A 15,590-nucleotide genomic window follows, 5' to 3' on the forward strand; every position below is an offset into this window, starting at 1 on the left:
CTGCAAGAAAGGAGAGTGGCGGTCAGAGGGGAGGGTGGAAGCATCTGCACCCAGCCTGGGAGGAGGCAACAGCAGTGGCTCCGCAGAAATAAACAGCGCAGAAATAAAAGAGACCAGCAACAGTTAAATTGGATCATTATACTGCGTGGAGCTAAACGTTTGCTCCCAGGAGGAACACAAACCTGCTGTATGGTTTATTCAGGCTGTCCCTTTCCTAGCATTTCTCTTGTAATTTCCTGCTGCCACACCAGCATTACAGAGAAAGGAGAAGCAAAGAATTAGCAAGACTGCGGGCAGTTTTGTCCCTCTGTTATACCTTACGAAAGAAAAACTGTGTGCTATTGATATAAGGCTGCAGGGTTCAAAACAAGGCTGAGTTCCCGAGGCTGGAAATACAGGGAATCCCAGCACTGCACCACCCAAACGACACCTGCTCTTCCCTCCAAAGCGGGTGCATCAGGGTGCTGAAGCTCTGAGAAAAGCAACCAAGACAGCGTGGGATAACTCCCGCCAGCCCTTCCTCCCAGCCCTGCCCGCTCGCGGGGAAGGATGTGGTGGAAATGCTTTTGCTCCCTCGAGGCTGAGCTCCTCCAGCTGTTCCATGTGCTGCAGAGCGGAGAAGGAAAGGAGAGCAGTGTGTGAAATGCAGCTGTAGCATCTGAAATGGGCTATTGCAAGGGGAGCAACGGAAAATTGGGGTCTGGAAGCCTATTTCATCCAACTTATGCTGTGGGGCGGCACATCCCACATTTGAGTGCTCCCACGGTGGCAGGAACCCAGTCCCACTCCACAAAAACACAGGGGCAAGTAAATGCCACCTTGTCTTTCCCAAAACCCTAGAGAATCAGAGGACGGTGCAGACAGATGCCAGCCTGGGCAGCCCTGGCTGTGATGTGGCTGCAGGCAATAAACCCACTGAGCCCCACCAGGACCTGCTGACAAGACAGTGATACGCCACGCACAAACTATACAGAAAATTGCATTTGAAATGGCTACATCCATCCCTGAAGTAGGCTATGAGAGCCGGGCATCCTAACCGCAGCCCTAATCTACCCTGAGACGGCGATGCCACCACCCGCCTGCTTCTTCTCTGCCAAAGTGCAGGTGGGATCGTGTGCTCGGGGTCTGGATACTATTAAAGCCCTCTCTTGTACTACAGGAGAGCATCAAGCAGAGAATCTACATTTTGGATCAAAAATAACCAGCTCCCAACCATGCACTTTGCAGAGAGGGAAAACAGGACTGCAAGAGTTGTAGTTGCTCACGGGCTTGTTATTTATCATCTGGGACAAAGCACAGCGCAAGAATCTTCTCCAAAAGCAGATAAATCTCTCTTTAAAAGCATTCACACTACTTTACTGTATCTCTTAGTTTCCTTAAAATTTAAGCAAAGGTGTAGAAGCAGCCAGACAGGAAAGATGCTGCTAAGCAGTATACTCAGGTTTCAGACTGGGCTGCAGCGAGAGGCTACAGAAGCGCCCCGAGCAGGAAGGTTTCTCCTGCAGTTCCCGCTCCTCCACGGAAACCCCTCTGCTTTCCTCCGAGCGCTCAGGCAGGAAGGAGAGCGCAGCCTTTGCCCAAAGCTGCAAAGCTGCTGAAGCATGAAAAGTTTAGGACCAGCCGCTACTGAAGGGCATACGTATTAGAAACCAAACCCAGGTGAAGCACTTGATGGAAGAGATACCCAGGCAGTGCAAGCCACAGCTCTGCTGTAACCCACCCAGCCTAACAAGGGATGAACTCTCCTCGGCTTTGATCCTGATGGATAACCGATCTGATCTGACACAGTGAACCCAATGGGCAGGGGAGAGTCTTGCAACCATGGCTGCAAACCAGCAGGCACGCAGGTTTTTTCTTATGTTGCTACTTTTATAGCAGGAGTGGCACAATAAAGGCGTATTTAATGCAAGGAAAAGGTTTTCTTCCCACTGACTGCATGGTTTTCTTGCCTTCATTAGACGACGTGCATCGCCACTTGATGTGCACTTCTTGCACCTTTTTATTACCACCAAGAATTGAAAAATCGCTCTTGTGGCTGTACAAGTCTACACGAAAAGCTACTACAGAAACATGAAGCTACTGCATTTTTCTGAGAAGTCCTTCAATAGAAGCTGTCTATCCCCGAAAAATGCAGCTCGTATTTACAATGGCCGTGTAATCTTTTTGTGAGATTAGCAAGTGTATTTATTTTGTTCCTACAGAAGGGTGGTGAGTGAGAAGAGAGCATTTTTGTGTTTGTTCTGTGCTGTTTGCCTCCAGGTCTGGTGAGCATTTGAAATATGCAAAGGGAGGAAAGCTCAGGAGGGCAGGTTCAGCCCTTCCTCGTAGCCTTCATCCCGCTCACACCCACCTGCAACTGCATAAACATCAAGGAAGCGGCGTTAGAAAACTAGGCCACGTGTTGGCTCTCCTTGACACGCTAAGTGTGAAGCCAAGTCACCGAAACCTGCTCCGAATTCAAGCGTATCCTATGTCCTACGTGCTGGCTACAGGGAAAGCAGCAGACAGTCCGGTTTTCACTGGACCTGCCTGGGAAAGGGCCTCTCATGTCCTCCCCCAAGGCAGAGGACACGGCCCCGGTGGCTCACCGTCATAGAGGACTCTGTGGACCTTCTGTCCAACGACTTTGCCCGGCGATGCGGGGACAGAGGAGATGCGGACACATCCAGGATGGAGCCCACAGCTGCACCTTCGCAAGTGAAGTCCTGTGTAAACAACGGTAGCCCAGATCAGCGCAGGAACTGGGACAGCGAGTCCCGCTCTCTTGGCTCGTGGCATAAAAATCCGCATATTTAAGGGGCATCTCAGGCTCAGAACAAGTGTCATTTCATTGGCAATACATTTTTTTGTCCTCTCAGGCATTAATCTGTTCCCAATATATCTAATTGTATCTGGGACTTTCAAGACTGCGTGTTTCTTTTGTAACTTCACCCCATCCTGATGTGTCCTGCCATGCCAGATCTGAAGTTTCCCTCTTTCTATCTGGGAGGAAGGAGAAAAGACAGCCTGATTTTCTACCCTGATCTGCTTTTGGGCCAAGGGAGCAGAGCAGCAAGCAGCAAACCTGCACGGACTGAGCACACACAGCCGTTTGGCTCCTGCATGAGCGACTCCAGATCCCCTGCTCCGCCCAGGGAGAAACCCTATAGCTAAACCCTATAGCTAAACCCTCTATCCTGGGCTGCCAGATCCCAGCTGCCATCCTCCAAACCCCATCCCGAGACCTCAGCTTACCCGTTTCCGTGGGAAAACCCTCTTCTCGCTCCTGCCCTGCCGCGTCTCACTGGAAAGGGCAGCACCAGCCGACACATTCGTTTCCATGTGCTCCGCGTTCTCAATATCTAATGCCTCAAATTTTTCAATTACCTGGGATCGTCTGGAAAACAGAGAGAAAGGGGAAACCAGAGCCGGTTTAAACACAAGAACAGCAACTGCGCCGAGCTGTACAATCCCCACAAATTTCAGGCTGCAGAATTGCTCGACCCCGTGTTCATGCACACCTGGCTTTTGGTCCCCGTTTCTCTGCAAGCTCTAGCGCGCACAAATCCAGGGCAAAACGCCCCGATCTGACGTGCACCGTTTTACCTGCAGCCAAAGTGGGGAAAAACCTCACGCTACTCATCTCCGCAAATATTATCTTCTTAAATATCTCGAAAAACCTTCCAAAACCAGCAGTAACTTTTTACTTGTAAATTTGACGGCCCTTTGAGAAGCAGGGATTATTGAGCAGCTTTGGCTTAAGGTTTGGCTTTACTCTCCTGCACTGCAGCTATCGATGGCCCCCTCAGGCCACAGAGCAGAGGCACATCAGACCACGCTGGGGTGCAGAGGAAACGGGTACCTATGGGTCACCCTGCGTGTCCACTGCAACAGATAGCCTATAAAAACTCAGCCCCACATGGGTAACATCCACAGGATTGTACTGGAGCGTCTGTAGGTGCCTCCAGACAACGGGTCTGGCTTGCAGTGTGCACTAGCTGAAGAGGCATGAGGAAACGAGGACAACCCTGTGCAGGCACAGCAGGGCATCCCCAGCGAAACCCCGGGGGCTCTACCCTCCTCTCAAACTGGTCTGCAAATCCGGTATGGACAGCAGGGAGAAAAACTTGGGCTCTCAGACACCACCTCGGTGGCCCATCACACCATGGCACACATGTCTGCGAGGACAGAGGAGAACTATGACGAAATGTGGATGGAACAGGAGCCAACCCTGGCCCAAACCCAAATGGGATGTTCCTAAGAACGAGCAAACAACAGGCCTTTGCAGGTGGAATTAGAAGTGCCATTTCAGCATGAAAAGCTGCTCGCTGACCCACAGGAGAGGAAATACTGGAATTTTCAAAAGACCTGCTGGTGTCGAAGTTTGCACGCCCGGGGGTTCGGCCAAGTATCAACCTCAGGTCTTTAATCACAACCTGGGAACGTGAAGCAATAACCCGCTACCAACACACACGCCAGCTAAGCTCCAAGCTGTGAGGTTTAAAGCTCAATTTCGAACCTCCCCAAAAAGCTCAGCTGAGGTGGGTTCTTGTCACAAAATTTGGACCCACGCGTGCCGCACCTAAACTCGGGGCTGCTTGTTCTGTGCGAACCTCTAATGTGCATGAAAATCACAATGGCAACCACATGAGGGGAAACAGGTTATCAAAAAAAAAAAAAAAAAATTTTAACACTTCCCACAAAAAGGAACAGCACGTTAAGGACTCAAAAAACATGAGATGTTCAATTTTCAACCAACATTTGCACCATATTCCATAAATGAGACGAGCAGTCTGAGCACATCACATCCCCTGACGGGCTGGGTCCCCCCCCCCCACTGCTGCTCAGAGCCAGGCTGCCAGGACCGGGTGCTGAAGCCCACAACCAAACTGGAAGGGACAAAATCGGTGGGGAAGGCTTCGCTTTGTAAATTCAAATCTCTCTGATGTTTTTACGGGACATCTGCTCAGCCCCTGCTGCCTTCCCAGTTTGCAGACTGGGAGCGGGCAGATCCTGGGCTCGCGCAGAGCTCCCAATCCCCCTGGGATGTTCTGCTCACGAGATGTCCGTTCACAGAAGCCAGCCTGCGGAGCATAAATCCACATCCACTGTCCACCAATAGACAGGGAACTGTTTTGGAGTCATAATTTTTTAACCCTTTTTACACTGGCCCAGCCTTCTCTGAGTCTCAGTTTAGGAGGGAGTAAGAAGTCTGTGAATTAACATTGTCTGTGCCCTATTAGGTGAAAGCCTGAAGAAAAACAAATCAGGAGAAAAAAAAAAACCCAACCAAAAAACATAAAACAAAATCAAAAGCAGGTTGATTTCTCATGAAAGGGGCTGCACCACCAGGTTGTTCTACGGCTTGAGATTGAGATGAGATGGTAGCGAAGCAGGCGAAGTAAAGGCGGACACGTCACACAGCAACACAGCAGGAGAAGGTGGAGAGCAACAAGACCTGGAAGAAAACAAGGCTGGAAAATGAATGAACAGAAGAGGAAATTATATATCTGCATCTACATACAAAACAAAATCAAAATCATTCCAGTAATTCGTCATTGAAAAAGGGAGGAGAAAAATAAATCACTGCAACCAAATCACAGCCCCAAGGGTTAATATCATCCGGATTACAGGAAAGAATCGTTTTTTTCCCATTAGCTCAACATTTCAGAGAGGTTACTGCTAGAGATCCTGGGCGGACGGGGAGGGGAAGGGCTCTCCTCTCCTCCCCACTGTGCGGAGGAGCTGCTGCCTCTGAACAGCAGCTCTGTGTTGACAAAACAAGGCTGCAGACAGGTAGGAAGAAGCATTTTAAAAGCTGCCGTGCCATTCAGTGCTTTCTCAACTACAAAGCTCGTCCCAAGGAGTTCCTTGGCCATGCAGGCTGTTAATCTTTTCCAGGCCACTAAACCCGAGCTGCAGATCTCGGCTGTTAGGTGGAGGGGTGTGTGCGGTGGGAAGGAAAGCTATAAAGACCAGCACGAGCTATCGGTAAAGTGATTTTCTTTGATTGGAAGACAGGGCTTGTTTTTATTGGATTCATTCATTATTTATCAGCAAGAAAGACAGTGAGTGTCAGGAAAAGGAAGAGGAATTTCCCCCAAAGGTCCACAAAAATGAAGAGGATAGTTATACAAGAAAAAAAAAACCTGTACTTGGGAGAGCAGGCACTCCTCTCTAAGGGTAGAAGCAGCATTCAGAGCAGAGCCTTACATTTCAAGAAGCTCCAGAGAAGGAATTTGAGAAAGAAAAGTCTTTTAAGTGATTTCAGGCAGCTCTGCTATTTATTGAGGACAGAAATATTCCTCAGCCCCCTGACCATGCTCCTACAGGAGATCTGGCAGACGCCACAGCGGACTCTTGCCAGCGTCAGCAGAACATGGGGTCAACCAGGAAAGCCGTGGTTTTAGACGCTGCATCCCTGGAAGTGTGCAAGAAAAGCCACGTTTGCCAACCAGAATTCCCAGTGCTCCCCGGGGAGCTGCAGGAGGCAGGTGAGCCCGCAGCCGCACACCCGGAGGAAGGGGCTCCGAGTCTCTGCACCCCGAGGACTCCCCACCCCGACGGTGGTCTCCTTCCCAAAGCTGCTGACACCTTCCTGAGATGTGATTTATCCCCGCAGCTGCGGAGCTCCGCTGGGGTATGGGGAGCAGCATCCAAGGTTGTGCCTGCAGCCTTCTCCGCTGTGATTTTGTGTGCAAAACAGCCTTCAAGATTTATCCATGGGGTTCCCAAAGAGCTGCCCCTGCCCTTTCGCCCTCGGGATGGGTCTGAGGTGGGAGACCGGAGGCACGGCTCGACCTCTCTGGACGCAGACCCTCTCCCCCAGCCCGTTCAGGGCCCCCCGCAAGGCGCAGGCAGCGCGGTGCCGGCAGCCCCGGCCTGCCACGTGCCAGCAGAGGGAACTCGCACTCCGCCGCTCCACCAAAATCATGGAGATTATCTCTCTCTTCTTTTTTTTTTTTTTTTTTTTTTTCTGATTCATGTTTCTGAGCAGCTGTGAGCTCAGCCGTCGGCATGGGGCGTGGAGTCAGCGTCAGGTATAAATGGTCAACATGGAAAATTTCCAGCATGGTCCTGGACATAAGTCATGTAATATCTCTACCTATAAGGAAACAGGACAAGACGCCTGAAAAACAGCTTTATCTGGAGCTAAGCCTACAGGTGTGTCACTCAGGATGCAGCACTGGGTACCTAAAATAATTCTTTTTCATCCATCGCTTCGACCCTCACGCTGATTTACAGTGGGTAAACGGAAAACGGGAGGAAGAGCCGAAAATACCAACAGAACCAGAGCAAGTTCATCTGGCTGCACTGAGAGATGAAAGGCCGATCTGAATGATGCCCGGCTGGTGCCTATGGGGTTGGCATGTAGGCAAGCGATTTCAGGCAAGCGTTCCCAGGCATGTTAGTGGGTTACCGAGAAGGATTATTAGAAATGGTGTTAAACCTGGGGGAAAAAGCTGACCCCACAGCACAGAAGTGAGTTATTGTATTTGCTCAACCTCAAACAGCAAAGCCTGAGATTGGAGGAGAAAAATGAGAGGGATATGGGGACTGGGTAAACTCAAATTTAAAAAGCAGCCAAGCCAAGCTGAGCAGAGTGCTGGCAAATGTTAATTCCTTGGTGCGACGCTGGATTGCCTCTCTGTGCCCTCCCGAGTCCACCCGAGCTCCAGGACACATGGCCTCTCCACCCACGCCACCCGCAGGGGCCAATTCCCAGGTTCCCGGAGGAGAAATCAAACGTGCCTGTCCCCAAAAAAACCCCCGTCGAGCTGCCCCTGCTCATGGCACACTCCCCCGGCACCGCGGGCTGCGATCCCCCGCCAAACCCAGCCAAACCCTGCGGCAGAGGGGGACCCCTCACCCTACTCTCTGCCACCATCTCCCTCCCAAACGCTGGATCAGGCTCAGCCCTGTGGGCAGGAAGACCCCGGTGCAGCGCTCGCTCCTCTCCCTACGCCCCTCCTGCTCTGACAAAGGCCCTGGGCTGACACAGGGGAAATTTTGCCAATACTGATAAAGCAATAAAAACCTGTTAACAGCCCCAGGAGCCCAGCTGGGCTGGGAAAAACAGATTTTCCTTGGGAAAAGGCACCCGGCAGCAGGGAATGAGTGGGACTGACATTAAAAAAGGACAGTCTCTGGCAGCAGCGTCCTCTCCCGGGCCCCGTTATCTGCCTGTAAATCTGCTCCTCCCTGTCCTCGGCTGGCACATCCCAGCTCCATGCGGGATCCCAGTGCTGCACGATACCCCTCGGGGCTGGAGCGAGGGACTGCTGGCACCAGAGGAACACGCTGTCCTCTCACACTGGGGACACAATCTCACTCCCACCTGAGCCCACAACACTGCACCAGTTCAGCCTGCAAACCAGCAGCCACCAACCTTTCCTCAGCCCTGTCCCCAGCCGGGGTGGCCAAGGGACCCGTGTGGCATCCCTCTCCTCCATCCCAGGGAAGACTCAATTCCCAAAGCAGAGAAAGCCAAACTTTCCTCCTTTATTCCCAGTCCAGCACTCGTTGCCGGAGCCGGGCTGGGTTTGGGATCCTCCTGCCAACCGGCAGCACCGGCACAGAGTTGCACCGTACTTCCCAGACCCGCTCCCAGCTCTCGGAAGCCAGGCTGGAAAACAGTCCTTTAGGGGCTGGGAAGAAACGGATGAGAAGCGCTTGCTGAAACCGTGCGAGAGAGAACATGCCCGGAGGAAAACCAGGGCAAGAAAATCAGACTGGCAGGCGGCCCTCTCGCCCAGGGCCTGTCTCCCCGTTTGCTCCGCTGCCCTCACCGCACAAACGCGTCTCTCCCAGGGCAGGTCGAGCCCATCCTTCGCCTCGCCCGGAGAGCGCCAAGCCCGCCGGTGCGCGGTGCAGGCGTGCGTGCAGACGCCCTCCCCGTCCTCCTCCGCGCTAAGCTGTTTTGCAGCCCGCTGCGCCCTGCCTCGGCGCTGCACCCGCCTCTCCTCTCCCAGATTAACGCCGTGACATTTTGAAACCTCTCTCAGCTCATTAGGCAGTTGCGTAACGCACCCGGCACTAACACCATTTAGAGAGCTAACCTAATTAATGGTGCCAGCTGCCAGCGTGTGCCGCGCCGGGGATGGGACGGGGAGGGTGGGCTTGCTTGCCAATGCGGCCACTGAACATCATCCACCTCGGCTAGCCGTTCCCAAAGCAGCCAGGCAGGGTGACACCTGCCCGCTGGCACTACTAAGGACATCCCACCGCCTGGGCGGTGTGGATGGGTGTTCTTAAACCTAGGAGCGCTGGAATACAAAGGGGCTTCAGCCGGCAAATCCCGCCTGCTCCATGCGGGGCTGCGGCAGGGACCCAGTCTCGCTGCCATTGCAAGCATGCAAGGAGGAGATTAGCCACTCATCCCTTACCTTCTCTCATTGCCAAAGAGCCGGGCCACTTCTTCTCTCCCAGGGCTACGGGCCCGGGTTCTCCGCTCTAGCCGCTTCCTCTCCACCTGGAAGGCCTCACGATTACTGATCCTAATGGCCTTGGGAACGTCGGCCAGGGTGGTGTACTGCCGGCTGGCTTTAAAAGAAAGGGGACGCCCCGATTTTTCAGCTCCCCTTCCTACATCTCTGCTGCCGGAGTCCTTGTGCATGGGGCAACTGCTCTTCGAGTCCAAGGAGTTCAGAGAGAAGCTGTGAATCATTCGGTCGCCTGATCGAGTACCTGGGGAAGGAAAGGGCTGGGCATGCTCCTGCGAGGGCGATTTGGGATAACTGTACCTGTTGTTCGGGGTGCTGGGGCTGGGCGGGCTCGGCGGGGGCGGCAGCTGCTGTTCTTCCAGCTTCGAGTCTTGCTTGGTCTTCTCCAAGGAAAAGTACCCGCTCTCGACACGCGTCTTCCGCCCACAGTCTATCCGGTCTCCGTTCATGGAGCTCTCGTCTAAAGGACAGAGAAGGCACCATGCTTGGTTTCAAGTCCAAGTTCTGCTTTTAACAAAACATACCCCAATTCCACCCCGGACAGGGGCAGGAAATGAGGGCAGAGATGTCCTGGGCCCCAGCCCCACGCTGTGCCACCTCTCGCACCTTTGGCTTTTCCACCCTGACCACCCTTCATGCCAACGGTGATAGTGGGACAGTCTGCAGGGAACTGGGGATACCAGTCCAACCCTTGGGTCAGGCTTGCATGGATGAAAGACCTAAACCTTCAAACCAAGAAATGGATGGCTGCAGTCACTGCTCTGCACCTGTTTCCATCTCTGTCCTTCCCAGTTTAGCATTCACCACAGCTCCGTGGGCGCAAGGCGATGGACACCTCACTCCTGGAAGCCGGGAGCGGGTGGGAAGCATCCCCCATCCGAGCGGGCAGATAAAGGAACCGGCTGCAGCGCGTGGGCCCTGTCCGCGGCCGCGGCAGGAACAGTCCCCAGCCCCTATTGTTCCAAGGGAGAACAATGCTGCGGCCCCGGCGCCTTCCAGGGACGCATCGGGGAGACCAAATGTAAACAGGGCCCTGACACAGGGGCCGGAGGAGGAAGCGGTGCTCAGGGCTTGGCAGCCCCGACAGCCGGGCTGAGCACAGCATGGCCCCGTGCCCTCTGGGTGCCCCAGGCGGGGACTCAAAGGGGCTAGAAAAGACATTTTCCCCCTCATCCCTGTCCGCGGCCGCGGCAGGAACAGTCCCCAGCCCCTATTGTTCCAAGGGAGAACAATGCTGCGGCCCCGGCGCCTTCCAGGGACGCATCGGGGAGACCAAATGTAAACAGGGCCCTGACACAGGGGCCGGAGGAGGAAGCGGTGCTCAGGGCTTGGCAGCCCCGACAGCCGGGCTGAGCACAGCATGGCCCCGTGCCCTCTGGGTGCCCCAGGCGGGGACTCAAAGGGGCTAGAAAAGACATTTTCCCCCTCATCTTGGCCCCAGCATGCGGGCAACGTCGCTTGCAAGACCAGGCAGCCTCGTCTCCCTGCCGGGGCAGGATTGGGTCCCACGCTGTGATTTTCCAGCATGTGATGTAAATTTTTCCCTTCCTGAACTTTCAGCCCGTAATGCCTCGCTCGGGTCCCTGCACAGCAGGGACCAGGTCTGCCTCCCACTCCTTGCTGGGATGCTCCGGGAACTGAACCCGCAGAAAACTTTTCCCTGTATGGTGTTTTTTTGCTGGCTCAGCTGCCCGAACCGGGTCACCACAGCGTCACACCAGCGCTGGCACCCCCGTCCCTCACCTTCCTTGCTGTCCAGCACAGGATCCTTCAGGGAGCTGGCAGCCCCGGCCTGGCCTTGCACGGGGCTCTGTGTTGTGCTGATGCCGCTGCCCCCATCTGCTTGGTCTTTGCCCCTCATTTCTTCCTGCCAAAGCGTGGACTTGGTGGCAGGGACCTTCTCCGCACTGGGGATGTTGCTGCTGGTCACGGCCATCTTAGCGGGACCGGGCTCCTAAAGAGAACAGCGAAGAGAGAAGAGAATAAAACCCAACCGGTGCTGTACTCCTCCCGGGTGCTTTGGCTACCTGACAGGCTGCTTGTTTTAAAAAGGAAATACAACATCGCACTGAGCTTTACGTTATTTTAAAACCATACCCATCATCTTAAATGCTTCTCTAGCTAACGAGGGGCTCTGGTGTCCATCAGATGATGAATGCCATTTTGGTGGCCGCAGCCCGGGCCGCCCAGGTTCAGCGCACACCCCAAAAGAGGCAGCAGCTTTCACAACTCGTTTTCGGGTTTGGCTTTGCTCACTAGCAGATGCTTTGCTGTTGTCGTATTAAGCTTCTGCCTTAGCAGATTATTTTCCTTAAAGCCACCAATAAATCAATGACAATTAACCCCCCTCCAAAGTCTCTGGATTGTGGGAAGCTTCCCGGCTGCTTGTTCCCTTTCCCTGGAGCAGGGGGAATCCAGGAGCGTCCGAGCCAGCAGCCACGGGCTGGGGACACGGGCTGCGAAGAGCATCCCCTCCGTCCCCCCTCACGGGTCAGCAGAGCCGGCGGTGGGTTTTAGCCCTGCACCTCCAAATCGGTGTTCGCCGGGCTGTGCCGGAGCCGCCAGGGGATCTCCCAGAGAGCAGGTCCTGGCTCCGCACACAGCCACAACGAGCAGCAAATGACCTCAATTTTTTAAAAAAAAAAAATCCCCTCGGAAATTTCAGTCTAAAGGAATGCAGTGTTGGAGGTAAACGATCCAGAGTTCACAGGCATCCTGCTCGAGGGGATGCTGCTTGAGCAGGGGGTCGGACCACGCGATCTCCCGGGGCCCTTCCAGCCTCAACCTCTCTCTCATTCATTGATCCGAAAGCCCAAAGCTAATCACCAGCTCAGGATATAGATTTTTATATATTCCTTACACACACCCCCATATAATTATTTGTAGATGTGTATTTAATTAGACAGAGCTATGAGGGCCAAAAAGCGGTCTATAAGCAAGCAGAGAAATTAACTCTTTGCTGCTCAGCCATACAAACAGCTCCAAAAAGGAGTGTGTACCAAAATCAACAAAAACGGCCTCCAGTTGTGTTAAGTATGTCTGGACACGCTCTGCTTACCCGAGCGTGCCGCACCCCTGTGCAAACCCGTCCTGCAACAGAGGGCAGTGCCTCAAATCCCAGATTTCAGCCTCAAATGCTGTCTCAGTTTCCCAGGGAGAGCAGGAAGGCAAAGGCAGCGAGCTCAGTCTCTCCCACTGCCGGAGCATGGCAAAAGCATCAAGACCAACCTGCCCTTTTCCCCTAAGACTGCAACCTCCTTGCAAAGCAAAGTTGAAAACACCTCTAGGACTGCACCTAACAACTCCTGTCCAAAAATCTGCAGTTGGAGTGATCTTCCCAGTTTCGATTGCATTGCTCCCATCCCAGTGATTTTGCAGGGGGAAGAAGCAAAACGATGCGGGGAGCTGCAAATGGCCCCGATGCCCCAGGAGTGCCTGGCTGCAGCCAAGCTCTGCTGTAGCACAGACAAGGAAAAACTACGTGGGAGTGAGAAAAAGCAGAAATATCCATTGTTTTAAATTTATTTTTTTGAGATCACAAAGGTGTCCGTCCCTCCCTGAGCGGCTCTCAGACATGATCCGCTGCCAGATTAGCGGGCAGCCGTCTTTAGAAAGAAATCAGGCTTTCTCCACCGGCACAGGGAGAGCAAGCTGAACAGCAGCCAACTTCAGGAGAAGCCATTTCACAGAGGGGGATTTGGTGCTGATTTTCTCCTCAGCATCCTCTCTCCCTCCCCGGACCAGCCGCCTGCATCAGCACGATTTGAGAGACAGAGGAAAGATGCTTCTGCCTTTGCAGGTTGCTCCTGAGTGCCTGACACAGCTCAGCATCCGTCCGGCAGCAGGTCCCACACGGAGGATGGTTTTGCAAAAGTGAATTTGAGTCTTTTTCTGGTGCTACGGGGCCAGGAGCGACGAGGTGGCGAGGGTGGAAGGAGGGTGGCAAGCAGGACGGGGAAAAGTGCCACCAGGCTCCATGCTCACCCCATCCCCAACCACCTGGGGAGCCCATCCACCCGCGGGGAGCCAGCATCCTTCCCGCAGCCGCTTCCCTTATTTGGTGCTCAGGAGCTCGAATCCTGTACGGTTTCCAAGAAGTTGCCATGGTGATGAAATGTAACCCAGAATGATGTTTTTCTGGCTCTGCGCCCCTTCTCCTCTCCGCTCTGTCCCCCTCCTGAACCCAGCCTGTATTTAGCATTGCAACAGGGATGGGGTGAGCATCTCTGCCCTGCTGCATCAGCTCACTGGGGTGCCCCAAATGCAGCAGCCCCCTCCTCGGGGCTTGAGGACAGGGAACTCATAACACGCCAGCTCTTGCCCATGGAGGAAAGAGGCAGCTTCCCTGGAGCATCACCAGAGCCAGCACTCGAGGGGCTGTGATGACCCCAGCCCTTGGCAGGGGGTGGCTCAGACCTCCAGCTTGATGTGCAAAAAAGGATCATCTTCCCCCTAATTTTTTTTCCCGTTGCCCAGAAGCTCTTTATCTGGTGCAGTGGTGGAAACTTGAGTCAAATAAATGCCGTACAAAACCCAACCACGGCTCAGTTTGCACGAGGACCATCCTGTGGACTTCATTGACAGGGACCTGAAAACCGGGGCTCAGGGCAGCCCCGATGTTGTTTCAGTCCCCCAGTGCCACAGCCTGGTTCAAGCCCTCCCAGCCGGTCCCCTGCGGCAGTGGGACGCGCGCCCGGAGGTCAGGCGGCCTCAGGGACACAGTTGTTCTCAGCCCCGGCGAGGGACAAGGGTGGCCTCGGGGTCACGTTCCCCATCTGTGGGATTCTCCCCCACTCCGGCCACGTGGGAGCCCAGAAGGAACGAGTGAGTCACGGCCGGCCCCGCTTTTTACCATTTATAGTCAAAGTGAGCACGAAGCCACCGCCGGGTCCCTGGAGAGCCCGGCTCCGGCCCCCGGAGCTCCCAGCCTGGCCCTGGCCTTTAGTATTTTCCTTTCATTCCCATTATCTCTGGGGTCATCTCAAAGGGGGTAACCGGAGCCCGACGGAATTTCATCCTGTTTTTGCCGAAATGGCCCGTGAACGGCCAGCACCTCTTCCTGGTGCCCCCTGGGGACCACGTGGCTTTGTGGCCGCTCTGGGGACAGGGTGTGTGCAGGGCCGGTGCCACAAGACAGCGCCCGAGGGACAAAACGTGTCCCCAAAAGAGCCAGGAAAGCAGCAGCAGCAGCGTGTGACCCTGGCAAGTGATGACCAGGAAATTAATTCACACTGTCCTGCTGCTCTCTTGCTCGCCCCAGGTCTCGCCCTCCACGCAGGCAGCATCAGAGGACCGGCAGTCCGCCACTCCAGATGGTTTGGGAGGGATATTGGGATGGAGAAACATTGTGTGTCCCCCTGGGATTACCTGGGGAGTTGGGGGCTCTACCTTCCTCTTCTTCTTCTGATTCTGCTTGTTTGTCCTCGGATAGACTATCAGCATCTCCAGCCACCTGCAGTCAGAGAAAGCAAAAGATGAGGTCTGTGCTGAAGAGCAGCGCGCAGGGACGGGAGCAACACTCGCACTCAACCACGGGCTGTAACGCAGCTTCCCACAGGCTGGGAACCCCAAAGCCGTTTCCCCTCACCGGGGTGGCTCTGACCACACTGCCCGGGGAGACGCTGCCCCATCCCGTGCCCAGGGAAGGCTGCCTGTGAGCTCCAGAGATGGAGCATCCAAATTTCACCCCTAACCCCAGCTTTCCAGGGTTTGTCACTTGGCCATAAGCACAACCCTGAGCTGGAGCTGGGCACAACAGCGGAGCTCAGCTTCTCCAACCTGGTCAGGGTCAACATGGTAAACAGTACCCAGAAATCATCCCAACCAGCTCCTGGGGGAAAAATAAGGCAGGACAGGAGGGGAGGAGGGATGACCCTAGGGTGCTTTGGCTCGAACCCCACTCACTGCCACAGCCAAGGATTCAAGGATCCTGAAAGATCCTGAAAGACAGCCGAGAGGGACAGAGCCTCCGGCAGGACCTTCCCCCTTCAGCGATGCCAACACCCGCACACTGCACACAAAGCGCTTTTGTCCAAGAAAGAGCAGCGCGAACTTGGCATCGAGAAGTCCAGCCCCTGCACGAGTCGCTTGTTTGGGGGACCCTCCTGTGCCCTCCCACCGCGGCCTGACAACCTGTCCCTGCATCTCTGTGATCTCCACAGGGCTCCA

At 54.5% G+C, this 15,590-nt stretch overlaps 1 protein-coding gene across 1 annotated transcript in view; it reads right to left on the reverse strand.

Annotated features, from left to right (window-relative positions):
• MPRIP (myosin phosphatase Rho interacting protein) overlaps positions 1–15,590 on the reverse strand; it is a 77,487-nt gene that overhangs the window by 23,770 nt on the left and 38,127 nt on the right. Inside the window, 6 exon segments of the mRNA XM_009889220.1 lie at positions 2,589–2,705; positions 3,235–3,376; positions 9,366–9,635; positions 9,723–9,882; positions 11,166–11,376; positions 14,790–14,874. Coding sequence (XP_009887522.1) covers positions 2,589–2,705; positions 3,235–3,376; positions 9,366–9,635; positions 9,723–9,882; positions 11,166–11,376; positions 14,790–14,874 — 985 coding nt within the window.

Source organism: Charadrius vociferus, unplaced genomic scaffold (assembly GCF_000708025.1).
Source record: "Charadrius vociferus isolate BGI_N301 unplaced genomic scaffold, ASM70802v2 scaffold787, whole genome shotgun sequence".
Classification (NCBI taxonomy): domain Eukaryota; kingdom Metazoa; phylum Chordata; class Aves; order Charadriiformes; family Charadriidae; genus Charadrius; species Charadrius vociferus.